A 27,415-nucleotide genomic window follows, 5' to 3' on the forward strand; every position below is an offset into this window, starting at 1 on the left:
AGTCACAGGATGAGATTGGAGGTCAGCATAAGATATAGGTCATAAAGACCTTGCTGATAAAATGGGCTACAGTAAAGAAGCCAGCTAAATCCCATCAAAACCAAGATGGCCACAAGAGAAACCTCTGGTCATCCTCACTGCTACCCTCCAACCAGCTCCATGACAGTTTACAGATGCCATGGCAACATCAGGAAGTTATCCTACATGGTCTAAAAGGGAAGGCATGAATAATCCCCACCTTGTTGAGCATATCATCAGGAAATAACCATAAAAATGGGCAACCATCAGCCCTCAGGGCTGCTCTGTCTACGAAGTAGTCATTCTTTTATTCCTTTACTTTCTTAATAAACTTGCTTTCATTGTACTCTATGGACTTGTCCTGAATTCTTTCTTGCATGAGATTTCAATGATAGACTGCATTATGAAAATATGGCACATATACACCATGGAATACTATGCAGCCATAAAAAAGGATCAGTTCATGTCCTTTGCAGGGACATGGATGAAGCTGGAAACCATCATTCTCAGCAAACTAACACAAGGACAGAAAACTAAATACCACATGTTCTCACTCATAGGTGAGAACTGAACAATGAGAACACTTGGACATGGGGCGGGGAACATCACACACCAGGGCCTATGGAGGGGTGGGGGGCTGGGGGAGGGATAGCATGAGGAGAAATACCTAATGTAAACTACGAGTTGATGGGTGCAGCAAACCAACATGGCACATGTATACCTATGTAACAGACCTGCACGTTGTGCACATGTACCCTAGAGTTTAAAGTAAATAAATAACATAAAATAAAATAAAATAAAATAAAGAATTATCTCTTACGGTCTGGATCCATATCCCTTTCCTGTAAAAATTTCACTTCATTTTGAAGCCCACATGAGGGCTGTATCAAGGGAGAACAATAATTCCAGAAATCCAAAAGGTAACCAGCAACAAAAGAAGTAGAGTCTGAGGCAGCCCCCAGTATCATGATTTGAAGCCAGGTAAGAGAAGATGGGGAAAGGCCAAGTAGTAGCTCTAAGAGTGATGTCAAACAACACCTCCTTTTCCATTGAATACTGAAGAAAAAGTGATTTGGGGAAGTAGCTATAGAGAGGGGAGGATAGTGGCTTTGCCACTGGACTACATTTAGATCACCTACGTGTGTAAAACATATTAAATGTTTCTAGGAATTACCATCTTAATCTATGTCAGATCCACGTCTGGGCATTTTACGTATGCATATGCTACCTTATTTTATTATTATCACTTCTTATAATTATTCCCTTTTTACAGGTAAGAAAATGGAGGGTGGAAGAAGTAAATAATTTCCCAAAAATCACCTAGCTAGAGTTAAAACTGTACTAGGCAGACATTTAGGCCCATGATATTTCCACTAAAATAGACTTTTTAGTATGATGAAGGAAAAGAGGGAGCATTCGGGGGTGGGGGTGTGAGGGGAAATAGTTTACGTCACTGTCCTTCTGTTATTCTAAAGGAATACTTATTCCCTTCTAAGCAATTTTTCAATAGCACTCGCTTACAGAAGATTTCAGTGTTAAAAAAGTGCCATGTTTGTAAGCTTTTGTGAGTGATGTTTCCAACCTCATTAGGCCTATGAAAAATAACAATAAATTAAAGTGCCTGTTTGCCAACATGAACAATTGCTCAAGCATGATTATGACTAATAACTAGTTTAAATTCAGTTTTGATTTATGCATATTTTATCATCACTAAGTCATCAGGTATAATTAAACTTGCTATTAATTATAGTCAAAAGAAGTAACATTTAGAGAAGATGGTGACTTAAAGATTAAGAAACATATTTACCATAGAAAGCACATGAATGGGCTACAAACATTGAGAGATGTTTATAGATTCTTCGTGAAGGTCTACACTCGTCTTTTCCAGAAAGATGAAAGAGAGAAGAAATGAGTATGTAAAGAGACCCGTTGGGTCATTTGCAGCTAGGTAGGCTGGGGCACATCACACTGAATTCATGTCATGAATGCTGAGCCCTGATGTCAGGGTTATTCGATTAATGAGTTAAAATAAAGGACTGACTCACTAAGTTTGCAACTAATCTAAAATGTAAGAGTAGGGGGACAGCAAGTAGGTAGTAGAACAGGAGTGGACATAGGCACTGGCTGATAGGAGAGGCAGGGTTGGAGACGAACGTGTGGCCAGGAAATTGGGGGCACTGCTAGAGGCAACCATAGGTGCAGAGTAGATGAAGGATAGTCACGTACCAGCAGCGCGTGGTAGTTAATCCAGCAGCAACCTGCAGAATTCTAATAGATTTTAAAAATTAACCTTCAGGGGTTTCCCTTGTTTCTCAAATATTCTTATTACTCATTAAACATCAGTGGTCTATTATGCTTCACAGCACCACTACTGTTCCAGGCCTACCACTTTATAACTCCTGGTTCTCACCCTGAAGTTCTCTTTCCTTCTCTTCACTTACATATACAACTCACCACTCAAAAACAAAACTGAACCCATCCTGGTGATTCCTCTCTCACAAAGATTGAAGCAAAAGGATGACACCAATGCTTTTGAAGATTAATATCACATTAACAGTCTCACATTAAATACTTCCTAGGGTTGAGTTGCAACCCTAACACCTGTTAGACTTCAGGTTATTTCTTTGACCTTGCTAAGCCTCAACTTCCTAAGTTGTAAAACAGGCCAGCTAAGTTTCTAGTTCTTATAACTGCTAGGAGGATTACATGAGATACTGCACGTGAAGCGTGTACACATTGCCACGTACAAGGAATTTTCTCTAGCATAATGGGAGTTCATGAAAGAAAAGAAAGATTTTAAAAAATAGAAGAAAAGTTTCAATAGTTAAATTTTCTGTAATTTAGACAGAGAAAAAAAAAAGTGACAATCCAGCTTTCCATTCGGAACTGAGTCTCATTCCTGTTTTGTACATCTAGGAGCAGACAACGAATGGCTTAAAACCATTCCATGTTCCTGGTAAATTAAACTACAATTGCAAGGCAATTAGTACCTACAACTATGTTCTCATATTATTGGAGAGGAATGGCTAGGATGGTCAAACATCCTGCTCTCTCAGGGCAATTTTAGCTAATACCTATTATCCTAGCTTAAATAATAATAACTCCTCCATTCACTCTCATAAATGTCTTGGTTTGTATGAAACATTATATGATCATTCAAAGACTATCACCCCCATGTGCATGTATAATAAGAAACATGTACATTTTATTTCTAATTCCAGCATAGGATTGCATTTCAAATGTGTGGAAAAAGTAGACTGACTGCACTGCTATTCTTAATATTATCTACTCAACAGGATCACTGGACCTTTTTATTTCTCGATACAGAATTCTGCTGGCATCGTTCAAACATTCGAAGAAGGCTGTTTTGTGTCCCTCAACAAACTTGTTTGTGAAACACTGAATTAAAATTTAATGGGAAGAGAGTATAAGGCTTACCTCAAAATAACCATAGCTACTCTATATGTGTTACTATAACAGAAACATCACAAATGGATGCTATAAAACTGAAAAGACTTAGCATTTATTCAAAAATGAGCATTAATATGAGGGGAAAACAACTTGGACTTGGAAAAAATTCCAAATTGTCATTGAGAAGGCTGGGCGCAGTGGCTCATGCCTGTAATCCCAGCACTTTGGGAGGCTGAGGTGGGTGGATCACGAGGTCAGGAGATTGAGACCACCCTGGTTGACAAGGTGAAATCCTGTCTCTACTAAAAATACACAAAATTAGTCAGACGTGGTGGCGGGCGCCTGTAGTCCCGGCTACTCAGGAGGCTGAGGCAGGAGAATGGCATGAACCTGGAGGCAGAGCTTGCAGTGAGCCGAGATTGTGCCACTGCACTCCAGCCTGGGTAACAGGGAGAGACTCCATCTCAAAAAAAAAAAAAAAGCAAAAAACAAAAAACAAAAAACAAAAAGAAGGCTGTTTCTAAGTCAATACTAGTGACAGACAAAGATGGTAGTACAATATTAGGCAGCTTGTTTATTCACCTTTAAATCTGTGACTCTGAGTTATCAGAGTGAAGCATTTACCATATACAGTGTTGTCATCATTAATAAATATTTGTGAGGTACCTGCTATATGTAGGCAACTCAACTAGGTGCTGGTGTTATGCTGAAATGTACATACATGCATTATTAAATCTACCCAATGCAGCAGAAGTAAAACTTGACAGATAGATAATAACGTAAAAGATCTCTTTAGTTTTATAGGAGTTCAGAAATGATAATATGAACTTTGTATTTATTATCCAAATCCATCAATGTTCTCTCTTTGTTCAAGGAGAAATGCAGGCTTAAGTGGTTAAAAAAAATGCAATGCCCTAGTAGAACTATGAATAGGAAGGTTTTATATACTTCCTTCCTATCCATCTTGGTGTTCCGTATATAGAGCAGATACATCAACAGCAGCATGTTCCCCTAAAATTCCCTCCCAGCTTAAATCTTGAAGTACTTCAAAATGAACACTGAGCTAAAGACTGTATCTATCTATATATAAATGAAATTAGGCAAAATTGCAAAGCTTTTCTGCTAAACTTTCCAGGAATGTTAAAAATAAGCTTCAGAATATCCATATACTTCTTTCATTTTGAAATACTGCCTGAAAAAAATGTACTCTATATTCTTAAATTTTTATAATCATCATTCATTTTGCAACAGAAGCCAAATTCAATGGATCTGACAACAGACAAGACCTTCAGGGCTCTGATTTCTAATCCCAGCTCATTACTGAATTGCTATATGACCTTGGGCAAGGCACTTAACCTTTCAGAACTTCAATTTTCTTACTTGTCCTATGTGGGTAATACTGCTGAGACAATTCACAGGACAGCTGCTAGGAATGCTTAATTAAGCGGGATTTAACTTTTTTTCAAATGCTATATATATGTGTATGTGTATATATATATATTTATATATATATATATATAGTGAACTTGAAATTTTTTATATGAAAGCCCTTTGTATAGACTTAAGAAAGAGCAATTCATGTTTATATCTGCATAAACTATCCAGGATAAGAGTCAAGGCAAAAACAAACTTCCTGTAGTAGACACAACACACAGAAACCCAGGGCATAGTTCTAAATTTCCAGGGACTCCTTCCAATATCCTCGGCTTTCTATCCCCAACCACTGCTGTTCTTAAAACACCTCCAATTTAGAGAGAACTAATCTTATCAAACAGTGATCCACTTTGAGTCTGCCCTTCCTTAGTCTCTACATATCACAACTGAAGTCATCCATAGCTGATCTCCTTGTGTTTAATTCCAGCTGCATATCAGAATCTCAGGGATGCTTTCTCAAATTCCTAGTGCCCCACCCTCCTCTCAGAAAGCCAAACCAATTAAATGACCATCCCTGATGGGTGCAGCTCAAGTATTAGCATGTTTTAAAAAATTCCCAGGGAGGAGAACCACCAATTTAGCACAATTAAAGCAGAGTTTCTTATGCATCCAATATGTAAAACAGGAAAAAGACCATACAGCATGCTTAACCAAGCAATAGAAAACAAATGAACACTAGCTAAACCACTACTGCTCTCAACCCGTTTAAAAAACGCGACCTGCCCTCTAGCTAAAGTCCATCATAATGGGTATAATTGGAAATGTGCAGTATAAACAAGGAAGGTTAATAACAACATCTATACTGATAAGTTGTACTTGTCTTTTCTTCCTGTCAATGTGTTATGAAATGACAGGGATTTATTTATTTATTTATTTCCCAAATCCTGACCCCTTTCATTTTAGCAGAGGAAGTGACTGCAGGTGCTTGCTATAACAGGGTCCCCTAATGTGTTGCATCCCATCAGCATTAAGACTGAAATACACTGAAACACCATACTACGTGGGATACAGACAGGTTTGGACGGGTACAAATGTCATCGAAGATATAAGCTGAAAAAATACTGCTGGAATTGAAGCTGAAAATGCTGTCTTCATTGTTAGGCATGAATATTGAACTACATATCTGAAAACTGCTTTAAAACAATTCATGTTGCCCTACTCTATAAATGCTTTATGTCCTTAAGAATGCTATTCAGGCCGACCATTGTGCTGATAGCTTGAGAGAGAAGCTAGCAGAGTGAGGACACGACTCAGAAAGGGCACAGATAGCACCACTAGGTCCCTGCATCCTCAGCTCTTACAGGACGGTGAAATGTACCACTGGACCACTTGCTGTTAGGGAGTTGGCCATGTTCTGCCCATCACTCACTATTGCTCAAACACAAAACTCCTGGGCTTTTTTTTTTTTTTTCTTTCTGACAAACTTTTCTCAATGTCCCTTCCATGATGGGTCTATATGGAAACTGTCAGGTCTCCGAGCCCAAGCCAAGCCATCGCATCCCCTGTGACTTGCATGTATACGCCCAGATGGCCTGAAATAACTGAAGAATCACAATAGAAGTGAAAATGCCCTGCCCCCGCCTTAACTGATGACATTCCACCACAAAAGAAGTGAAAATGGCCAGTCCTTGCCTTAAGTGATGACATTACCTTGTGAAAATCTTTTTCCTGCCTCATCCTGGCTCAAAAAGCTCCCCCACTGAGCACCTTGTGACCCCTACTCCTGCCCGCCAGAGAATAACCCCCCTTTGACTATAATTTTCCTTTACCTACACAAATCCTATAAAACGGCCCGACCCTTATCTCCCTTCGCTGACTCTATTTTTGGACTCAGCCCACCTGCACCCAGGTGATTAAAAAGCTTTATTGCTCACACAAAGAAAGCCTGCTTGGTGGTCTCTTCATATGGATGCTCATGATAGAAACATTGGTTTTCCTAAATGTTAAGGTGAGGGAAATTACTCAGACATTAAATATCAGTTGTGATATTAAAATTTTTGTTTTGGAGGTGTTTGTAAAACATGACTAAGGTCGAGACCACGGTGAAACCCCGTCTCTACTAAAAATACAAAAAATTAGCCGGGCGCGGTGGCGGGCGCCTGTAGTCCCAGCTACTCAGGAGGCTGAGGCAGGAGAATGGCGTAAACCCAGGAGGCGGAGCTTGCAGTGAGCCGAGATCGCGCCACTGCACTCCAGCCTGGGCGACAGAGCGAGACTCCGTCTCAAAAAACAAAAAACAAACAAACAAACAAAAACATGACTAAGGGAAAATAACTCTGTGAATACAAACTAATTAAAATTAGGCTTTTCATTTTTAACCATAAATTTTAGCACAAGGTAGACAAACACTCTTAATTACCTCTTTTATGCATAAGGTACATGTTAATGCTTGTATTGCTGTCATTACTTTTGCAGTGTCAACATGGTCACTAGCGTTCAAAATTTCTCTTTTGGCTTTGTATTGATGAAATAATGTGACTTTTTAGAATCAGTAAACCTGGAGCCCAAGGTCTGTAAACCTAGAAAAATTACTTCTCTCTCAGTACCTCAAAGAGCAATAATAAGAACACTTTATTTGAGGGCTTTGAAGAAGAATAATCAGGTAATGAAATATCAAGTAGCTAGTTCAGGGTTTGGCATCTAGTCAGCATGTAAAAATGTTAGTTGGGAGACAGGTTAGCGTGCAGGAGAGGTTAAACTTATTTCTTCTTTCTTCTTCTAGATGACCCCTGAACTTCCTTTGAGACTGAGCAGAGGGTCACCACTTTCAAGAAGTTTTTTCCACCCTCACCTAAGCAGCCCTCTTCTCATGTTCCTAAACCTCCACAAAGAACTCTGTTGCATCCCGTTGTCTTTTTGACTACCTGTCTTTGAACAGTGAGCCTGTCTAGGTCTTACTGTAGTGCTTAAAGCCTAGTAAGGGCCAGGCGAGGTGGCTTACACCTATAATCTCAGCACTTTGCAAAGCTGAGGTGGCAGGATTGCTGAAGCCCACGAGTTTGAGACTAGCCTAGGCAACATAGCAAGACCCCCATAGCTACAAAACACAAGTACATAAAAATAAAATAAAATAAACCTGGTAGGCATTAATAAATAATTGTTGAACGAATAAAAGAATGAATGAGTGAAAAAAAATGACTGAATTACCATATGGTCATTTAAAACACATCTTTCTTCTGAATGAGAAGATGGAGACATTAGTTTCCAATATAGGAAACTGCATGTCTAGAGAACCTCTCCTGAAAGATTTGTTTATTTATTTATTTATTGAGACAGGGTCTCACTCTGTCACCTAGGCTGGAGTGCAGTGGCAAGATCATAACTCACTACACCTCAACTTTCTAGGCTCAAGCAATCCTCCCACCTCGGCCTCCAGAGTAGCTGGGACTACAGAAGTGTGGCACTGCACCTGCCTAATTATTATTTGTTTTTTGTAGGACAAGGTTGCCCTTTGTTGTCCAGGCTCATCTCCAACTCCAGGGCTCAAGGAATCCTCCCACCTTGGCCTCCCAAAGTGCTGGAATTACAGGCATGACCTACCATGCCTGGCCAATTTTTACCTTTTTAAGAAATGTTTAAACAAATCAAATGAACCCAGAGTTCACATATGCCAGCTTCCATAACCATCAGTATATGACCTACCTTGTTTCATCTATACCCATGCCACACATGACGCAGATTACTTTAAAAAAATTCAGAAAGCACAGTATTTACATGCAAATATTTCAGAATATATTTAAAAGACAATAACTTTTTAAAACTTTTTAATATCAGAGTAATATACATACTTATACAAATTCTCTTAAAATATTAATGAATACCCAACCATTACTTGTGCTATAATTTGTTGATATGTCCTGTAAGTTTCTTCTCCTTTTATTTTTGTTTCCCTTTCAATTCACTTTGAAATGTTTTTAAAGTGTTTTATAAATCCATGCCTAAAAAAGCATTAAAGTCAGGAGACAGTTTGGAGCACTGGCCCTTGGGAAAATTTCTCCATCACTGATGGTGAGAGCCTGGGATTTACTTGATAAGAGAAATCAGGAAAGAGGAGTCAAAATCTACAATCTCCAACACACACACACACACACACACACACAAACACATGCACACACAAATAAAGAAAGCCCAAGATGAGAACTATTTATAGGTGCTTTGAGTTCTAGAAGAAGAATATTGAAATATTCTAAGGAGAGGATACCATTCTAGAAATTGAAGCTATGACCAAACAAAATAAATTATTCCTGACTTCAAGGACTTTTCATTCTAGTAGAGGGAGAAAGGCAATTTGAAAATAAATAAGCTAAACATTTAGTGTTTCATATAGTAATTAAATACTGTGCAAAAAAATACTGTGCCAAGCAGCAAAAGAAACTAGCATCAGAGTGAACAGGCAACATACAGAATGGGAGAAAATTTTTGCAATCTACCCAACTGACAAAAGTCTAATATCCAGAATCTACAAGGAATGTAAACAAATTTAGAAGAAAAAAAACAACCCCATCAAAAAGTGGGCAAAGGATATAAACAGACCCTTGTCAAAAGGACATTTATATGGCCAACAAACATATAAAAAAAGCTCATCATCACTAATCATTAGAGAAATGCAAATCAAAACCATAATCAGATATCACCTCATGCCAGTCAGAATGGCAATTATTAAAGTCAAGAAACATAGATACTGGCTAGGCTGTGGATAGGAATGCTTTTACACTGTTGGTGGGAGTGTAAACTAGTTCAACCATTGTGTAAAACAGTGTGGTGATTCCTTAAGGATCTAGAACCAGAAATACCATTTGACCCAGCAATCTCATTACTGGGTATATACCCAAAGGATTATACATCATTCTACTATAAAGACACACGCACATGTATGTTTATCACAGCACTATTTATACTAGCAAAGACTTGGAAACAACCCAAATGCCCATCAATGATAGACTGGTGAAAGAAAATGTGGCACATATACACCACGGAATACTATGCAGTCATAAAAAGGAATGAGATCATGTCCTTTGCAGGGACATGGATGAAGCCAGAAGTCATCACTCTTAGCAAACTAACACAGGAACAGAAGACCAACACCACATGTTCTCACTCATAAGTGGGAGTTGAACAAAGAGAACCCATGGACACAGGGAGGGGAACAACATGCACCGGGGCCTGTCGGGGGGTGGGGGGGACATGGGAAGGAGAGCATTAGGACAAATACCTAATGAATGTGGGGCTTAAAACCTAGATGATGGGTTGATAGGTTCAGCAAACCACCATGGCACATGTATACCTACGTAACAAACCTGCACATTCTGCACATGTATCCTGGAACTTAAAAAAAGAAATACTGTGCAGAAAAAAAAATTTAAAAAGGAGCATGGTATGCGTGCCTGTGTGTATCTTTCCATGTGTGCCTGTGACGGGTAGGGGGCAGGGGAGTGGTGGCAGGAGAGAAGGTTTTGTAATTTTAAATTTCAAAATCTTCAATGAGAAGGGAATATTTGAGTAAGAACTTGAAGGAGGTAGGGGGTCATCTAATGTAGTATCTTGGGAAGGACAAGTCAAGGCAGAGCTGACAGATATTATGCGCCAAGGCCCAGAGTCAAATTCCAGACAGAGCAACAGCAGAGGTGTGGCTGGATCATTGAGAGAAAATGAGAGGAAAAGCGGGCCACTTCCGCCCGCCCCCCCCACACAAAATTGGATTTCTACCTGGAACCATATTAAAAATAAATTAGTAAAGACTTTGATGTAAAAATTTCAGAAGAAAAATATAGGCTAATATCTTTGTATTTTTTGGATAAAAAAGGATTTTAAAACATAAAAAAATAAAAGCCATAACGTAGTTGGATAAATTCAACTACATTAAAATTAAGCATTTCTCTTCCCCAAATGACAAGCTTCATTCCGAATGGGGATAATTTTACTACATGTAACCACAAAAGTTTAATACGGAGAATACAATCTTCAAAACAATAAGAAAAACAATTCAACCACGTGAGTCACTTACCAAGTGCTTTATGTGAATCAACTCACTCAGTCCTCATAAGAATCTGTAACAATTACTCTTGTCATTCCCATTCTGCAGGTAAGAAACTGGAGACACAGAGAGCTTCTGTTCCTTATGCAAGGTCCCAGTAAGTGGTTGAGAGGGTTTGGAACCCAAGCAATCTGGGTCCAGAGTGTGCATTCTGCTTTGCTGGCTGTCACAAAAATGAACCTCTCCCTGGTCCTATTCCCTCCAGTTCTTAGATGTTCTCAGCTGAAGAAATGCAATCCAGTAAAATAATCTGGGTTAATGGCAACTCTTCCCAGAAATTAAAACTCAAAGCCAGTTAGGATCTTGGCCTGTAGAGAAAGGCAATAAAGACTGGGGCCAGCATCATGGATGGGCAGGTGATCTGTGCAGGCTCAGGGGTGGTTTAGAGCTCTGTGACAACAGTCCTGAAATTCTCAATAATTTTTTGAACACTGAACTCCACATTTTCCAGTTTTGCACAGGACCCTCATATTTTGTCACTGATCCTGATAAGAAGAGATGGGAACGTGGGGACTTTGTGAGATACCCTGGATCTTTGGAACCATTTTACTCCTTGAAAGCTTACACGCAGGAGAGGTGGCTAAAAAGGATGTGTGCCTTGCTGAAATCCAGCCAATTGCTTACTATTGTTTCTATTAAATCCCCTGAGCAGGGAAGAGTGTTTGCATAATCATCTAGTTATGTGAATTACACAGGATGAATGGAAGAAAAATTGAGTGCACTCCAGGTCATGAAGACATACTATTAAACAATATTGAGTTATGATAATTCATATGCTTATCTACTGCTATGGTTTCAATATTTGCCCCCTCCAAAACTCATGGCAAACGTGAATCTCCTATGTGGCAGAAGTGAGAGGTGGCTCCTTTAAGAGGTGACTGGATTTTATTTATGGATTCATGGGATTATGGATCATGGGAATGGGACCGTTGGCTTTATAAGCTGACAAAGCAAGACCTAAGCTCACACGATCAGCCCTTCATCGTGTGATGCCCTGTGTCACCTTGGGACTCTGCAGACTCTCCACGAGCAAGAGGGCTCTCACCAAATGCACACCCTTAACCTTAAACTACCCAGCCTCCAGAACTGTAAGAAATAAATTTTGTTTCTTTATAAGTTACCCGGTTTCAAGTATTTTGTTATAAGTAACAGAAAACAGATGAAGATAACTTCAATTCCCCTTTTCTATTCAAGAACGTATTTTCCTCATTTCTTGCCCAGATAATTGAATGGTCCCCTAATTTTTGCACTGGTTTCCAATGTCATCTCACCTCATTATTTCCTATCCTATTTTCTTTTCCTAAAACATAAATGTGATTTTTATCACACCTATGGTTAAAATTTAAATTCCACCAGAATTCCAGATAAGATACAAACTCTGTAGAAGGTCTTCACGAGCGGGTACCTGCATATCTCTTTATTTCTTATCATTCTCCCATATGGGTTGTGTATCTCAAGCATCATTAGCCACCTGTAATTCATTCAATTACAAAGTACCCTCACACAGCCAAGCTTCTGCACACCTATCTCCTCTGCTACTTACTACTTGTAAACATCTATCCCATGTTGACCTGGTAACTCCTGATCTACTCAATTTCACCTTCTCAGTCACATCCTCCCCAATCACAGGACTCCCTTCTCTCTGGCTCCATAACTTCCTATACCCATTCCTGTTATGCAAAAACAGTGTTTGCATGCCTGAATTTCTATTTGAGTGCTCCGTGATAAAAGTAACCTCATTTTATTCATCTTAATGTAACTAGCAGTCGGCATAAATCTTGGTATATAGTAAGCCCTAGAAAAAGGTTTACTGACTCATCCATTATCATTCATCGAACAAATATTTAAGCACTTACTTTGTGGTAGTCACCATTCAACATGTTTCAGCAGAGAACAAGACATGGAACTTCCATTCTAGTTGGGATAATGATAATTGCTGTGAGAAAATAATATAGAGTAATGAAGAAGAAAAAACAAAAACAGGGAGAAGGGCGATTTTTAAATAGGGTAGTCAGAGACGGACTCTCTGAGGCAATGGCATTTGAATTGAAAACAAAGTGTTGAATAAAAGCACCCAAGGGTCAGGCACCACTAGAGGCCAGGAGTTTGAGACCATCCTGGGCAACACAGAGAGACTGTACGTCTAAAAACATAAAAACAATTAATCAGGCATGGTGGCACGCACCTGTAGTCCCAGCCACTCAGGAGGCTTAAGCCCAGGAATTCAAGACTGCAGTGAGCTATGATTGCATCATTGTACTCCATTAGGTGACAAAGCCAGACCCTGTTTCTTAAAAAATGAAGTTTTTAAAAGTCACCCAGGCAAAATGCTAGGAGAAGAGATTCCCAGAAAGAGGGAGCAGCAAGTGCAAGTCTGAATGAGATGGAAAAAAGCTTGGCCAGAAAGGAGGCCAACACAGCTAGAGGGAAGTAAAGGAAGCAGTAGAAGGTATTAGGGTGAGAGTTCGCCAAGTCACACAGCACCAGACAGCAAGAGTGGAGTCCTCTTAATGAGGCCTTGCCTGTGAAGGGAGATCCACTTCCATAGTAGTTCTTGTGCCTCAACCCTCTACACCTCCCTCACCTACATCTCCTGTGGAGATGTAAATCATGACTTTGGCAACAAGAAACTGACATGTTTCTTGTTATGATATCCTCTCTCCTTTTCTTTCTTGGGATACATCTGCTCAGAAAATGCACTTATTCATCTGTCTTCTCAGCTGTGCTCAGCCAAGGAGAATGTTTTGCTATTCAACATAGGCTGTGGCCAGGTAGGAAAGCCTGTCTCAGTCTGGGGTTGAGAAGCAGCTGATATTTTTATCTCTCTTTGCTTTGATTAACTCTCAGTTGTTTCTGATTTGGGGTAGAAGGAAAGATGGGAAAAGATGGAATTCTTCAAAGTTCATGACCATGTATGACCTTGTTGGTCATATATAATGTTATTTTATATTCTTGCAATGTTTACATTCCTGCAATATTACATTGCATGTTTACATTGCAAAAATGTAAGATAACATTATACATGATAAACAGGTCATAATGTTTAAATACTAAACATTATTATTGTTCCACTATGAGAGCCCCCCCACTCTTTCTCTGTCACGACATACACAAGCACACACATACACACTCACATAAACATACACACCACTAAGTATCTTCTGCTTATAAAATTCATAATGTTTATGGCTTGAGCTTAAATAATCATGAATCCTACAACTTACTTGGGGTAGAAAAAAATACATAATGGAGAAAATTATCACATGCTGAGCAATTGTTGCTGAGCTAATCTCTTTGCATGGGATAAGAAAACCCTATGAAGTTAAGCTGTCTTACAGATATTACATGTTATATCTATGTTACATATCAGCATATAGTTTCAGAGATGTTAACTAAAATTCAAAACACCGCGAAAAATTGACAACAGCAAGAGTCCACCAGAAGTCTGTTAGATTCCAAAAAAGGTCAAGCTCTTCCCAGTACCCACGAACAAATAAGACAGAAACTTAAGACAGAATATAATTAAGTGCAAAACTAAATATGATCAAACATCCACTCAAAACCATTGTGGTCATTCAGCAATGAGAGAGGATATTGCTGGCTCAAGTTAGAAATTAACACACTTGCCACAGAACTTGTCACCACATTCATGTGACCTGTATTCCTACTCCGGTTATCCATAAGGTCTGAAAATACAATATGACAAACATATTTTAGATATCAGCAAATTAAATTTAACTTGGAAAGATTTCAAAAGGCAGACAGCCTATCATTCCTAGCTTGCTTATTTTTGGATATTTTATTTCTTATCATTGAAAACATAACATTCAAGAGATATTCTATCTGAACCATCTATATGTAGCAACTTAATTTCAAAACAATTTCAAGAGATTCACAGACTATCCAGGGCTGATTTTTCTACTAGGGGACACTTAAAAGTTGTTTGTCTAAACCATGAGCAATCTATTTCATTTAAGCATAAAATTTAATAGTTTCTTGATTTTTAATCATACATAAATTATTTGATGTTTTTATAAAACCTGAAGTTTCAAATTGACATATTAAGATCCTAATGTTTAACTCCACCTCTAATTCTAGGCTTTGCTACAGTAACATAAATTAAACACTTTATAAATCTACCATCATATTAGCTAACCCAGCGAGTCAAATACCTCCGGAAACAACACTCTAATTTAGAAATCATATTGAAATGGGACCAAAGCCAAGGAAGCAAAAAATAACTAATTTATTCTTTTTAATTGTAGAAGATTATTTAATAAACTGAAGGAAACACCCCAGGTAAATCAAAGCTAATTTATTCAATTTCTTCATAGGAAGTACATCAAAAGACTAAAAATATACTTCTAATTAGAATAGGTACCTTGGTTTCCGTAAAACAACTCATTTACCTCTATAGACAAACAAGAATCATATTATATCATCTGTGGAGAATTCTACAGATATGAGAATGAAACCAGCCAGAAGAAAAAGCATTTTGCAAAGAAAGAACACTCACATTGAAGGAAACACAGATTTTTGCCATCAATGCTAACAATAAATCATTTTAAATATCCATGTGCCATAGGATTTATTTATGGTAACATAACTTGGCTGTTCCATGAAGGAAATTAATAGCGCTTTAAAGTCACTATTAGATATAAACTAAGACAGCATAGTATTGTATTTCAGGTGTAAAGAACAGAACTCCACACACCAAACCTACATTTGCTTATTTTTCTGCTTTTTAAATTTATTTTGTTTTCCTTGGTACTTTGGTTTATTTTATAAGACAACCAAGACAGCACTGTTTATCATAGACCACTGATAGGAATCGTAGCCAAGGCATTTCGGTAAGAATGCAAGTACACCAGACTGCATATTTTGCTTGTTTGAAGTAAAACATCGCTCAGATCACACTCAGAGTGAGTAATATCAGACTCAGATCATACTCAGAGTGAGTACCTCATTCTGCCAGTTTCTATTCCACATGAAGGTGTTATTCTACTGCATTTCTATTCTCCGGAGCTTCATTTTCCTTTTCTATATTTCTACCTAATTCACAACAGCCCTTTTCCCAAAGCAAAGCTGTGAAGTAAAAAAAAAAAAAAAAAGCAAGCCTTTTCAATTGGAAACATGCTAGCCTCTTCCAATACTTTAGCACCCAGAGTGTAACTGGTAGAAGGCACAAGACAGGGACGAGCCAGGTTCTGAATTCCTTCTGAAAAGCAGAGCTTGAGCCAGTTGGAGAGGCCAGTCTCCCTGCGGAACACCACAAGCCCTCAGTCCCTGCCGCCTTTGGGCGTCACTGTCCCCTCCCCTTCCACATGAGTCTCTGGCCTCAGGGGCTGCTCCAACAGGCTTCTGAGTCATCGAGGGAACCTGGCACAAAACTATTATGCAAACCGGGGTCAGGCACAGTGGCTCACACCTGTAATCCCAGCATTTCAGAAGGCTGAGGCGGAAGGACAGCAAAAGGTGTTCCAGACAAGCCTGGGCAACATGGCGAGATCCCATCTCTACAAATAAATAAATAAATAAATAAAGGGCCAGGCATGGTGGCTCATGCCTGTAATTCCAACACTTCCAGCATTACTTCCAGCTGCAATCTAAGCTGTAATTCCAGCATTTATAGTTTCCATCACACCCATAGGGTTTTTTTCTTACATCTGGACATCTGCCAGATCTGTTATAAATTCCCATCAAGCCCCCCACTTTTTTTTTTTTTTTTTTTTTTTTCGTGAGATGGAGTCTTGCTCTATCGCCCAGGCTGGAGTGCAGTGGCGTGATTTCAGCTCACTGCAACCTCTGCCTCCTGGGTTCAAGCAATTCTCCTGACTCAGCCTCAGGAGTAGCTGGGACTACAGGTGCGTGCTACCCTGTCTGGCTAATTTTTTGTATTTTTAGTAGAGACGCGGTTTCTCTGTGTTAGCCAAGATGGTCCCGAACTCTTGACCTCGTGATCCACCTGCCTCGGCCTCCTAAAGTGCTGGATTACAGGTGTGAGCCACCGCACCCAGCCAAACCCCCTTTTACCTAATGTAGCTTAAAGGCCTTTGTTCCTTAAAAACTAAAATAGAGTCAATTAAAACAACACAGTAGGTGCCAGTCATACATTTCTTAAACATTCTGTTGGTCTATGGTTACATCGAATGCTTCTCGAATACAGTGGTTTTCAAACTTCAGTGAGTCTTAGAATCACTAAGTTAATTTTAAAATGCAGATTTTTAGGCCCTAGTTCCAACTTCAAAATCAGAATCTCTTAGGGTTCTAGCAAGCATACCACACAGATCTGAGCTGAAGGTTTGTGGACCACATTTTCAGAAACCTGTTCAATTATTTTAAGTTTTACCCATGGGTAAACTTAGGCCACTAAAAGATTGCACATGACCACAATTTTGCATTTCACCTTATATATGGCCTTGGGTTTTTATCAAGAAAGAAACCCTATTAGACAGTGCATTGCATATCCTATAACCATATGGTTGAAAACAGTAACTACTACTGTTTTTGAACTACTAACTGACTTTGAAGCACCAGTGGGAAATGACTTTAAGAAATTAGCAATTCACCCCGTCTCTACTAAAAATACAAAAAAATTAGCAGGGCGTGGTGTCAGGCGCTTGTAGTCCCAGCTACTCCGGAGGCTGAAGTAGGAGAATGGCATGAAACCAGGAGGTGGAGCTTGCAGTGAGCTGAGATTGCACCACTGCACTCCAGCCTGGGCGACAGAGTGAGACTCTGTCTCAAAAAAAAAAGAAAGAAAAGAAATTAGCAACTCAATAGGGTTTGCTTCCCTGAGATATATTCATACAACTTCATTACAGATAATAGACAGACTGACAGACAAATGAACAAATAAGTACACAAAAAATAAATTAAAATGATAGAATGTTTTTCCCTTTTAACCACATTTGCCAGGAAAACAGAGACATCTGATTCTCTAAGTCTCACACATTCTGTGGCCAGCGTCATCACATATGTTCTTGCATTAAGCTATGCAAATTTTTATGAGGAAAATTGAGCTGTGAAGGTAGACTAACTTCTCGTTCAGCAGTTTGCTAGGTTTGCTTAAGCAAATTGGTTCTTGCTAGCAACTATTTATTTGACACGCATTTACTAAGTTCTGTTCTGTCTTAAGTTATTTCTTGGTACCTTGGGGACTGAAAACTGAAAAGGGCAAGGTTTCAGCCCTCAAGGAGTTCACAATCCTTCAGAGGGACACAAAACACCTTTACCAATAGTCAGACTGCAAATATTTCAGACAGAGTATGGGACTTAAGAGGGGGACGTGTTTATTTCCAGCAGAAAGGTCAGAACAAATTCTGTGGAGGAGGCTAGGATTTAGGCTATAGTAAGATTTGGGCAAGCAGTAGAGATGAAGGGAGACATTCTAGGCAGAGGGGAAATCTGATTTTTCTTGCCTTCTTCCATAGTGCCCTGACCTTCATAGCACATTTTGTGACTGCATCTTTATTTAGGTAGTTTTGTGTTCAACTCTTCTATCTTCCCTCATTGGATGGTATTCTCTATGACGGAAACATTTCTGTATGTTTAATTCATTACTTTATCCATATACACCAGCGCCTAGCACAGAGCCTGAAATGCAGTGATCATTCAGCAAATATTTGTTGCTAATGGATAAGAGCTTAGGATTCCATGTGGTTTTGGTATTTATTAATGTTAGTTTTGCAACCTTGGGCTCTATCTTTAAGCCCTGTTTTCTTTTACATAAAATGGAGTAATATCGCTTCTCGGCCCTTTTGACTAAGATCGAGGGCATAAAATGGAGTAATAATTCTTTCAATATAAGGTTGAGGTAAGAATTAAATGGAATAGTGAGAACATTTAAAGCCTACTCTGGTGGCAATTTTGAAATATACTTTATTATTAACTCTGGGCAGGTGAGGTGATGGATATATTAATTAGCTTGATTTGATCATTCCATCGTGTATACCTGTATCAAAACAACACATTGTACCCCCATACTTATATATAGTTATTATTTGTCAAATTTAAAAAAAAAATTTTAAAATAGAAATAATCAAATAGAGTAATGTATATAAATTATAGCTATTATAAATTTAATAGGAAGATGCAGTGAAATAAAGCACAACTATGCTGAAGTTATAGCCTTTTGGTGGCTAGAATTAAACTTGTCTAGTTCGCCTTTCTATAGCTGAACAGGGGCACCAGGACAGACAATATAGCAAGTTTAAACACTGGGTTTTTAAACTTGGTCTTTGCTCCTTTGAGGCCATATGGCAACTTCCCTTGAGGTGTGTGTTGCCTCATCTGTGAAGCTGGACTAATAAAACAGCTCTTCCCTTACCATTAAACTGTCCTGACAATTTATGAGATAGCACATGTCAAATTAATGTGTGATCTATAACATCTTTAGTGCAAAGCCTGCACTAGAGGTACTAGGCTTCAAATTCTTGATTTGCTAATAGACAAGCAAGATTATCTGTACCTATGGATGTAGCAAGTAGCTCATTGTCATGGGATAAAAACAGACAAGCCCTAGAGCCAGAGAAGCCTGGATTTCCACCATGCTCTGATTCTAACGTACCAGGTAACCTCGGAGCAGTTACTTGATCTTTCTGAGCCTGGAGATTCTCACCTGTTAGTCATGTATGATTAGACTTACCTCCTGGGGCCACTGTAGGAGGTAAGGGAAAATCCAGTAGATTATACTGTAGATTTCAGGTCCTTCTAAGCATACATCAATCTCTAGTCCAGAGGGAAGATGGAATAATGGGTTGAGAGGAAAGAGGTTGGACTGACAATGCTTTCCCTCCCAGATATTACCTGGATTAACATTTCTCTGAAGGAGTTTACACCAGACGAAGAGTGCTGAGCTCTGAGCAGCAGCTCTCATTCTAATGTAAGTGTTCCTCCTTGTCTCAATATGGTCATCGGACTCTAATGCAATGTTGTTGTTTTTTTTAAAACCAAATTTGATAACTTCTTATGCTGTGTTTTAATAAAACAGGCAGAAAATCCCATAATTTAAAAAAATAGGAAAAAAATAAAATAATATTTAATTGAGAGAATTGTATCCACGAACTTTTTCTCCTTGTGAGATAGGAAAAGGTGTTTTTTATGAATGTTATCAGCAGAACTCCTCAGTTTGGCAGGAGTGTGATTGAAAACTGTAATCTCTACAAGCCCAAGTGTTTGTCATTCCTCCTACTAAATTATCAGGAATATTTATTGAGCACTGGGACCATGTAGTGATCTATGGACTTTAAGTTACAGACTAAAGGAAGCAAGTTACACCCAGCAGCACCTGTGAAGACAAAGATACCTGCACTCATGTATGAGGCCTGGGTCCGGAGACATATTTGTGAGCTATACATCTTACTGTGTTTAATTTCTCAAAAAACTATTTGGAAAAGATAACATTATCTAAAATTTACAGAAGAAGCAAAGAAGATTGAGGTAATGTCAATCTCAAGGAAGAGCAAGGTGTTAAAGGGCCTTGAACATTATTCTTTGGGCCAGTGTTCCAGGCTCAAAGCTTTGATTAGTCAAACACAGCAGATCCTCCATTATTTGGGAACAAATGGGTGAACAAAGGTGTGGATGGTTCTGTGAAGAGGAGGGGCCACATCTGCTTGACAGGGGAAAGTAAAGAGGAAGGTAGTGTTTGTATGTATTTGAGTGGGCAAAATTCTGGAATCCAGAATAGGTTATTTTTGACATTCAGATTGACAAATTCCGTAACTGGCCTGTATCTGTGGAACAATCCGTTAATGCCATAGTTTCCTTTAAAAGAAAGCAAAATCTTTAAGCATTAGAACTGACTGGGGGGCTAGGCGTGGTGGCTCACACCTGTAATCCCAGCACTTTGGGAGGCCAGGCGGGTGGATCACAAGGTCAGGAGATTGAGACCATCCTGGCTAACACAGTGAAACCCCGTCTCTACTACAAAATACAAAAATTTAGCTGGGCGAGGTGGCGGGCGCCTGTAGTCTCAACTGTCAGGAGGCAGAGGCAGGAGAATGGGTTGAACCCGGGAGGCGGAGCTTGCAGTGAGCTGAGATTGAGCCACTGAACTCCACACTCCAGCCTGGGCGATAGAGCAAGACTCCGTCTCAAAAATATATATATAAATAGTAAATAAATAAATAAATAAATAAATAAAAGAACTGACAGGGGAATAGATGTGTTTATTTATTCATTCACTCAACAACAATTACTAAATGCCCACCATGTGCCAGACACTGTACTAAGCACTGGAAGTTCATTAATGAAATGAAAGACTCCTACCCTGTGAGTTTATAGTCTGTCCAGAGCAATACAGGCAGAGAAACAGGTGCCATAATACCAGCAGGTAGAGGACTTAATAACTGCAGGAACTCAACATAATACAAGCTCTCTGACCTTAAGGAACTTTTATCATCATCATTATCATCTAATAATAATAATAATAAATAAATGTTAAGCACTGAGTATTTCTCATCCTCCACCACTAGTAAGAGTCACCTATGGAGAGTTTTAATACTGAAAATTTCCTTTAAACCTGAAGACATTCTGACTGGGGTGAGCTGGGGTGAGTCTCAGACATCTCTGGATTGAAAAAAACTCAATGGGGTTGAGATTAAATAAAAATAAATCATAATAAATTTCTATATACCTGGCACTGTTCCATGTGTCCTCCTTATAACAGCTCTTTGAAGTAGCTGGTAATATTACCTTATTTTGGAAAGGAAGAAATTGAAACACAGCAAGTTTAAAGTAATTTGTATGGCAGAGATGAGATTTGAACCAAGGAAATCTAACTCAAGAATCCATGCTACATGCTTACGTGTTTTTTTAAAAAAACTCACTGTCTGTTTTTGATACTGAAAACTCAAGAGGTAACTCCAGGAGGGTTGACACAGGAGGAAACGAATTCCACCAAATGAGGTTTCCTACCAACTCCCAGCAGTAGTCTCTGCTGTTGGCTTTCCCGTTACCATGACACTGCTCTCTAGCTCACTCCTTAGAGATGAAAGTTAAAGGAGTTCCTTCAGCCTCCAATTATTTGAGACTGACAAATAATTAATCATTAGCTCCATGGTTTCTAGAAATATTCTGTTGAATATTCTATTTTTAATATACCATAATTTATCTTCAGTCTAATAACTTTACCTCTTTCATATTCTCCCTTTCCATAAAGTGGTAAACATATCTGGCAATTATTTCAACTAGTCCTTTTGGGAGTGGAAGTAGGGATTAATGTATAGACAAAATAAGAATGTCCATGAGGTGACAATTGCTTTGTGTAGCCATCATGACAGGAATACATTGTATTAACCATTAATACTTTGTATTCACATTGCATTCATTTATGCATATGTTTGAAACTTCATATAATTAAATGTTGAAAATATGCAGTGAGGCTCTTTAAACATTCTCTGATATAAATCATACAAAGGATAATATTGATTTGTGATCTTAAAGTGAAAAAATGAGGAATGACGGTGATGACAGCCGTGGCCAACATAATTAATTCCAACACTACCTCGGCAAACAATTATCAGTGATCTCCTATAACAGGCCAAAATGTATGTAAAAACATATTGTAAAATATTAGGCATTAAATGAGTGTTTCTCATCCTTCACCACTTATAAGTTACCTATGGAGAATTTTAGTATCGCAGATATCCTTTCAATCTAAAGACATTCTGACTAGGGTGGGCTGGGGTGAGGCTCAGACATCAGTCCATTGACAAAACTAAGTGCTGAGAAATGTTGCAGTAAGCGAGCTGTTGCTATTATTAACTAGACCACATTGGATACTTTAGGCAGGCATTTGTTTTGTAGGCTGAAAAAAGAATAGAAGAAAACAGAAAAAAAAAAAGTACAAAGGAAATGGTTCTTGATCATTTGGTTAATTTATTACAAGGATTCAACAATTAGACAGGCCACAACAGGCCAAAGCTAGATAGACCTTTGGTTTGCTTAGAAAAATATGAGACTATCATTGATCTTTTAAGGAAAGACTCAGAAGAGGTGGAGCAAGATCATAAGCATGGCTTAAGATTGTCCATGACTTGAAAATACCTTTATGTTTTAAGGTTTTAGCTCTTGAATCAAACCAGGACAAAATAAAACCTGATGCAATTCATCCATTGCTATGTCACAAATCACTGCTGGTGCACTCAGTCCCCTAAACAACCTTGGCCTTCCGAGAGGTTTAGAATGAATGTGGCTTGGGATTTACATAATCCAGTGATTCCCTGGCTGCCAACCACAAACCTATTAAATCAGAATGTATTAGAGTAGATTCCAGGTATCAGTATATTTTAGAGATTTTCAGGTGATTCCATTGTGCAGTCAACTTTGAGGACTGCAAACATAACCACTTCTCAACTTTGATGACCCAACCTGAAGTCACAGCTGCAAAACAAAAAAAAAAAAAGGAGTTCTTCTGTCTTCATTAGTCGAGGTTTCCACTTGCTCAGGTCCATCCTCCTGGATCTTTTCCTGATCTCTCAGTTTAAGTTAAACCACTTTTAATCACTCCCCTTCACCTCCCATATTGTCCCCACTTGCTGGTCTGTCCCTAGTCCATGCTTCTCACTTTACAATTTTGATTGGACATTGCCTTGCCCAGAAACTTCTAATGAACCCAACCCTACCCAGAGCTTTATATCCAACATATATGTATCACCTGGGAACTTATAGAAATGTACAATTCCAGGCCCCATTTGGGTCTATTGAATTAGAATCTGCAATTAATAAGATCCCCAGGGCACTTGTATGTACATTCAAGTTTGAGAAGTACTGTTTTAGGACACCATTTCCCAAAAAGTCTGTTGAAGGACACTCTCAAGGACACAAAATCCACTGCCTAGATTTTAATCCACACTCTTCTATCTCTTTACAGAACATCTGTACATTCAAAATATATGCATTGAGTGGCAACTATATGCCCCATACTAGGCTGGGTTTAGAGTATCCAGCTGTGAAGATGACAGAAGTGGTCCTCGTATTCATGGACTTAAAATCTAGTAGGGGCAACTCTAACAAGAAAAGATAAGTTAAGGGGATGAATAGGACGACGTGGGATAATCTACTTAATGGAGGAGGATGTGGGGGGATCTACGGTAGTCTGGTAGATGAGAGCAGCATTCTAGGGAAAAGGCGGGTCTCTGTGGATACACAGGCTGAGGACCTAAGAAGGAAGGGCAGTGAAGAGAGTGGAGTGCCAGTCTCATGCACAGCAGGTACAAACTATACAACTATACAAACACTTGCCCAGTACCTACTCGGTGTCAGGAGGTGGTCTAAGTGCTTTCTTTATAGGCAGGTGTTATTATTAACCTCCATTTTACAAATTAGAAAACTGAGGCAAAGAGACATTAAGTAATATATCTGTCACAGAGCAAACATGAAAATGCAACCACAGTTATCTGACTCCAGCATCCATGCTCATATGCACCAATGTACAGACTCTTGAACTGGGAGAAAAACATGATACATTCAAGAAGCTGAAAGAAGGGCCATATGTCTAGAGTTAAAGCAAGTTTTGTTCATGGATCTATGGCGTTCATCAGAATGAGGGAGAGGAGGAGGAAGAGGGTCACTATTCAGGGGGCCCTAGCTTCTTACAACTGAAAATTTCTGGGACCCACCCCATAGTTATTGAATCAGAATTTCTAGTCATAGATCCAGAAATCTGCATATTAGTAATGCTTCCAGGTGATTCAAATGCAATAAAGTTTGAGAACCATAGGTTTACAGATACAATTTCCTCCAAAATTTTCCCCCTCTTATAGTGTCCTTTAATTAACCCATGGTTACTTAATAATATCTTAGTCCCAAGCTATAACCTAAAAATTAGGGTAAATAGGATTGAAATGGAAAGCTGGAAGAAATCTGAAAATTGAATCTTTGCCTCTGTTGGTCCCTGACTGCCAAGCTGTGAAAAGAATTATCTGGGCTTGAAAAGTTGGCTGCAAGGACGGACCACAGAGACTTAGAACTATTTTCATTACAATGTCAATGATTTAAACAACTAATTGAATCTCTGGAAATTGGAGTAAAATGTAAAGTTGCTTGAGGAACAATTATTTCACATGCCTGTGATTCTGCTGCCTTTACCCAATGCTGGGAAAAGACTCTCTAGTAGCAGAGAGAATTTTCTTGAATGTAGAATAGGTGGACTAGCAGTGGCTAAAGTAATCTCTGGTCACCAGGGCACACTGACTCAACAAAGTTAATCTGCTTCCCTATGTATCAAGAGACTTCAGAAACTCCAACACCAATTTCTGGCTGCTGGTGGGGTATTCTCTTAAATCCCGCCTCTTTTTACAAAAATTTAACAGGAATTGTACTAAACTCTCATGAATAAGAAGTTAAAATAAATAGCTAAACATCAACAAAACTGCATCATCATAGATTATATTATTCCCTTGCATCTTTTCAGTATTTATCTTTAAGAGCCTGAAATGTCTTTAGGTACATTATCATTAAAATTCCCAAAGTCAGCCTCCTAGATGCTGTTTTTCAAATGGTTCAGAATAGAGACAGAAGCTTTTCTATCCTTGCCTGCTTTGAAATGACATTACCCTGGCTATTTAAAAAACCCTGTTCATCCAGTTCATTTACTTTGGATCTTCACTCAGAAAAAAACAAGTTTTGGAGAGTTTCTAGAAGAGATTGTTGTTTCCACCTGTCAAAAGATTAAATAAAGCACTGTATTTTCAAAGCACTTTCTTATTCAATGTTTTTATTTCCAATTCTATCCGTAAGCAAATCTCATTGTATGCTACTATATTAATTCTGTGACAAATGATCATCAAGAAGATGAAATGCCATAGTTATAAAACTTCATGCTGGTACTCCACCATTGCAATACAAAGATGATAATTTTCAACAGGTGCCTCAGCTCCGTTTTCAATCACTGAGAGGTGTTTGAAAGACCATCAGATCTATGTCAATATTGGCCTTATTTTCATGTCACTCTCATGAAGTGCTGCCATAGATATGTAAGTCAAAGAGCATGTGAAGGATCTTAGATGCACACAGCTGGAATTATCCAAGGAAAGTAAACCTCTGACAGGTTCTCTCTGCAGAACTGCATACTTTCTTCTTTCTTCTTCCAGGAAGCTGATGCAGCAAGAGAGCCATGACCTGCTTGAGAGGACATGGCTGCCCAGAGAAGCCCAGGGACCAGTGGATGAGACTCACTGAACTCCGGGCATTAGAGGTAATATTCTTTCTGTCTTTCTTTTTCTTGGATTTGCCTTTTGTAACCGTGCAATGGTAAGATCCAAAGGACCAAGGCTAGTGTCTGAGACTAGGAGAGAGGGACCAAGTTATTAACTCTAGATCTTAGGCCAAAATGGAGTTTTGGGATGAGGATTAATTATATCTTCACATGAACTAGCCCATCAGGGAGCTGCAATAAGCTTTGGGGAAAAGATCTGTTCTAAGAGAGGGGGTCACTTTAGCATATACTCCTATGTGTTCATCTAGGACTTCACTATTAAGTATCCTGGATTAAACCCCTTCAAATATACCCAGATGTATAAAGTATCACCATTAAGAATAAAGAAATATAAATCATATATTGCCAATTTCTGTACTTGTTGAACACTTCATAATGTATCTGCTCTTGTACTCATGTACTCATATTTATCAGTGATGTAAGCACTGTATTCAAGCCCTATATTCTAATGAGGATACCTGGAACTGGGGTCCAGACACACAAGAGCCACATAGAAACTGTGATAGTGATGATGCTTTATAAGGAATCATATGGGAATGACTGTTCAAAATGCCACAATGGGGTTAGCAGAAGATGAATAATTCTGCAATACATACAGGTGGAATTATGACATAAAATAACAGAATATGTTTTCTCTTCCAGGCTCTGATAGATCTGGAAATACAAGATTTCATTTACAAACTTTACCAAACTTGTTTCCAGGATAACAGGCAAATGAGAGAAAAAAAAAAAAGGTGCTTGCATTCCACAACCTCTCACTTACTTAGCTGTGGAGAAATAATCAGGTTAGGGAAGAAAGGACTAAGAACGCAGCATCCACCTACCTGCTTGGCACATCCTTGGACAGGGTGTCCACTCACTGAAAGCAGTCACAATACAGTCTTTTTTGCATGGGAGAAAACAGGGGCGCACGGTTTCAGGTCGAGTAGAATCTGGACATCTGTCAATGTGAAGAGACCGTGTCAATGCCTCTTTGAGAGACTAAGTGGTTGAACACAGAACTACAGAATTTTAGAACTGAAAATATTAAGGCCCTGATGTTCCTTTAACAGATGAGGGAAGAAAGATGCCTGAAGGTGGAGCTACTTGCCCAAGCACTCTTGCCAAAGAGCGCTTTGGCAAGGTGGAGCTACTTGCCAAAGCTGGAGGCAGAGCCTGAAGCAGACCTCAGCTCTCTTGACCTAGAGACCAAAATAACTCTTCACTACACGAGTTTAAAAATAACCTCTGAAACCAATGAAAGACGAGTGCTGAGAAAGTGTCTCACCATCAGCATCAACTAATTTTATCTTTTT

The 27,415-nt window shown here is 38.9% G+C and overlaps 1 protein-coding gene across 1 annotated transcript in view; it reads right to left on the minus strand.

The window, feature by feature from the left end:
- The window catches only part of THSD7B (thrombospondin type 1 domain containing 7B), a 790,054-nt gene that overhangs the window by 402,985 nt on the left and 359,654 nt on the right, over positions 1-27,415 (minus strand). The window contains exon 9 of the mRNA XM_050750933.1: positions 26,945-27,060. Within this exon, the coding sequence (XP_050606890.1) occupies positions 26,945-27,060 (116 nt within the window). The remainder of the gene's footprint in view (positions 1-26,944; positions 27,061-27,415) is intronic.

This window comes from Macaca thibetana, chromosome 12 (genome assembly GCF_024542745.1).
Source record: "Macaca thibetana thibetana isolate TM-01 chromosome 12, ASM2454274v1, whole genome shotgun sequence".
NCBI lineage: Eukaryota > Metazoa > Chordata > Mammalia > Primates > Cercopithecidae > Macaca > Macaca thibetana.